Below are 3460 nucleotides of genomic sequence, written 5' to 3'. Positions count from 1 at the left end.
AATATTCCGAACTATTATTCAATGTAATGCATTTTAATTTCTTAAAAAAAGTGATTAGTTTGAAATACGAGTATACGCAAGCGACTCTTTATCACAATGGTAGAAAGAAAATTAATCATTACATGAAGGCGTGAGTTCGATTTCCATAAATAACTAATATAACATCTAATCTACCAAAATCTATCAGTTAAAAATAAATAAATAAATATGCCACCAATTTCTGTGGATAAATAGTAAACAATATCAAACCAAAATACAATTTTTTGGATAAAAAATAAAAACTAAAAAACTAAAAACAATTTACGTAATAATTACCACATGATTAATTGATTATTCCGACAACAATTCAGTAACTAAGGTAAAATACGCATTTGCAGAAACATTTGACCCCAGCTGGACACGTGTTGAATCCTCAATGGCAGACCGACGCATACTGCTCAAAAGTGCTTAACAACAGCCCACTTCCCATTTCTGCGAAAAAAGTACTTCCCAGGTCCAAATTAATTCAAAATCCTTGCATTTACACCTTTGACATTCCGATCCTCACCCCTCCGTATTTACACCTTTGACATTCCGATCCTCTCCCGTCCGTACACTCCCTCAGTCCACTGCAAATTATCCGATTACCATTTCCGGTCAAAGTCTGACCCGAATTCACTTTCCCCAATTTTTCAATTTTTTTGTAAAAATTTTGGAGTTTCGAATCGGAATCTGTGGATTTGGGGAAAGGATTGTGATTTCGATCATGTAGTGGAGATCTTGAGGGATTCTTATAGGAGATCGATCAATGGCGTCGATCCGGAGAACTCTATCGCCGGCGTTCCGAGACCGGCCGTACGTGAACGGCGCCGGCTCTCCATTTTCAGTGCCGTCGCCGTCGCAGAAGCTTCTCTCCAGCTCTAGATACTCTCCGCCTTTCCCGTCGGTGATCCTCGCCTTCGCCGTCAACGTCCGGCGCTTCATCGCCGGAGTTCTCTTTCACCTGCCTAATCGCAAGGGCCAGCAATGGCGTCGAGGTTTCTACAGGTGCTTGCTCTTCTTCTTCTTAGGGTTTTTACTCGGCCTATTACCGTTCGGTCACGTTGACGACGACGAGATTCGAGGTCGCAGCAATTTCGACATCGAGCCGCCCCACGTCAATGTCCAGTTCGACACCGACAACGCGGATCCGGCCGTGAAACGGCGGGAAGATCTCGTCGTCGACGTGAGCCTCGGCGTCGTGGAGAGGAGTGTGGATTTGGTGCCGAGGAAGCAGCTGATTATTGTGACACCTACGTACAACCACGCACTGCAGGCCTATTTCTTAAACAGGTTGGGGCAGCTGCTCGGGCTTGTACCTCCGCCACTGATATGGATTGTGGTGGAAACTAACACCGCATCGATGGAGACGGCGGAGATTTTGAGGAAGAGTGGCGTGATGTATCGGCATTTGGTGTGTGGCAACAATTCGACTAGCACCAATGAGCGAGGTGTTTATCAGAGGAACACTGCGTTGGAGCACATTGAGCGGCATAGGCTTGATGGCATTGTTTACTTCGCCGACGACGATAATATATACTCCCTCGACTTGTTTGATCGCTTGAGAGACATTAGGTATCTACCTATCTTCGAAATTGAGCTTCATTTCGATCATTTTCAGTCACAATTTACCGTTGGTGGTGTTTGTTTTTGGTTCATACGCTTGTTTTCGAATGATGGTTTTCTTGGGTTTTCGGTTCCAAATTTGTCTGTTATTGCAATTTTAACAATTGGAGCTACATGGGTCTGCTTACATTTTAGATGTCATGTCTTCCTTGTTGATCCTCGCATTCGATTATGCCCATATAGTTTCAATACATAGAAATGCATAGCTTGGCCACTCTTTCACTTCACTAAACTGCATTTGGTTTGAATTCGCATTTTTTGATACATTTACGTAATCAAGTGGCTTCGGAATAATTGTTTCGCAGTTTTTTGTTTGTCAAATTGTTTAACAGTTTAAACTCGGTTCTTCTCGTCTTCAAACGAAGATGTGCAATTTGCCAGTATTACTAACTTTAGGTAGTGGAACATATACAGCTTACCAGTCTCATGTACATTTTTCCATTTTTGTTATTCTCCAAGTCTACGAGTTGGCATCTCTATGTGCTATTGTGCTGTTCTTGACTTGATCTGTTTGTAGAGTTTCATAAATGTCTAACTTTTTCGTTATGGATTCTATGCTACCCTGCCCGCCCTTTCTTCTCTGTAGCTGATTTGTGTTTCGATTTGATTTGAAGCCGGTTTGGAACTTGGCCTGTTGCTATGTTATGGCAAAGCAAAAACAAGGCTATATTGGAAGGTCCAGTATGCAATGGGAGCCAAGTAGTTGGATGGCACACAAATGAGAAAAGCAAGAGGCTTCGTAGGTTTCATGTTGATATGTCAGGGTTTGCTTTTAATAGCACAATATTGTGGGATCCAAAGCGATGGCACCGCCCCACTTCTGCTTCAATTCGACAATTAGATACAGTGAAGGAGGGTTTCCAAGTACGGGTCATATCATCTGAAAGTTTCTCGTACTTATCATTTGCAATGACACATTGTATTCTTCAAGCACTGACATTTCTCTCCCCTTTCATCTTCAGGAGACCACTTTTATAGAACAAGTTGTGGAAGATGAGAGTCAAATGGAAGGTACCCCAGCCGGCTGTTCAAAAGTAATGAACTGGCATCTACATTTGGAAGCTCATACTCTTGTTTATCCCAAAGGCTGGCAACTTCCGCAGAACCTAGATGTTGTTCTCCCCATTGAACGATAGAACTCACTAGCCCTGCAATTTTGATGCCTATAGCTGGAGAAAGGTACGAAACTATTCTCTTGAATAGATTGTCACGCTTTCCTCTATCTCGTATGTTGTATCTGTCAGCAATTATCTGTAAACGAAAAATATCAAAATGTTCAACCCTTCGTTTTGGCAGAGGGCATGTACTAGAACCTCTTAGGGCACTTGAAGACCGCTTCTAATGCCGTAGTTTACAACATAAACACCGTTTTAACCTTGTAGAGAAAATGATCTAATATATATACACATCCTTGTTTTATGGCAGTTCTTGAATTTCATGTTGGTGCTTCTCCGCCCGCTGAACGGATCGTTGCTTGATTTTGGTACAGTCGAAGCACTAACAAGCCTGAAAAACTCGGCTGGCGATGGCAAACAAACCGAAGATTCATGGTGGTTGATTTTTTTTTTCTTTTTTTTTTCCTGTGCATGATATTCTTTGACAGAAACGAAATTTCGTTTTTGTTGAAGATCTCCCGGTGTTCGGTGTCGTTTCATTTTCCTTTGAAATTTGTTTAATATTCGACAGTTAGTACAGCTCGCCGAAATAGGTGGGAGTTAGTTAGGTTTGTTATGGATTCCATACTCTGTGATGTAGACGGCCGTGTATTGTACCCAAATTTTAATCCAGCAAAGCAAAAGTGCAATTTCTCCTGAAA

At 41.9% G+C, this 3460-nt stretch overlaps 1 protein-coding gene across 3 annotated transcripts; it reads left to right on the top strand.

Moving 5' to 3' along the window:
- The first annotated feature begins 471 nt into the window (after positions 1-471).
- Positions 472-3460, top strand: LOC103939736 (probable beta-1,4-xylosyltransferase IRX9H). Of its 3 annotated transcripts, none has more exons than XM_009349851.3 (4): positions 472-1593; positions 2259-2508; positions 2607-2823; positions 3134-3460. In XM_009349851.3, exons 1-3 carry the CDS (start codon positions 788-790, stop codon positions 2778-2780), a joined length of 1230 nt encoding a protein of 409 aa, XP_009348126.2. In that variant the 5' UTR covers positions 472-787; the 3' UTR covers positions 2781-2823; positions 3134-3460. The 3 variants fall into 3 exon arrangements, with proteins under 3 accessions (XP_009348126.2, XP_009348125.2, XP_048437499.1); XM_009349850.3 differs by having other exon boundaries at positions 3070-3460; XM_048581542.1 differs by lacking the exon at positions 3134-3460 and adding an exon at positions 2941-3030.

Source organism: the organism of the source record quoted next, unplaced genomic scaffold (assembly GCF_019419815.1).
Source record: "Pyrus x bretschneideri cultivar Hongxiangsu unplaced genomic scaffold, Pyrus_bretschneideri_v1 Contig17, whole genome shotgun sequence".
Lineage (NCBI taxonomy): Eukaryota > Viridiplantae > Streptophyta > Magnoliopsida > Rosales > Rosaceae > Pyrus > Pyrus x bretschneideri.
Note: the sequence above shows the minus strand (reverse complement) of the source record. Positions and strands in the feature narration are given on the sequence as shown.

Excerpts from the sequence above, each read along its gene's own strand:
- LOC103939736 (XM_009349851.3), top strand. The coding sequence starts at position 788 with ATGGCGTCGATCCGGAGAACTCTATCGCCGGCGTTCCGAGACCGGCCG. Across the intron at positions 1,594-2,258 it reads GATCGCTTGAGAGACATTAG|CCGGTTTGGAACTTGGCCTG; the intron begins GTATCTACCTAT and ends TTTGATTTGAAG. Across the intron at positions 2,509-2,606 it reads CAGTGAAGGAGGGTTTCCAA|GAGACCACTTTTATAGAACA; the intron begins GTACGGGTCATA and ends TTTCATCTTCAG.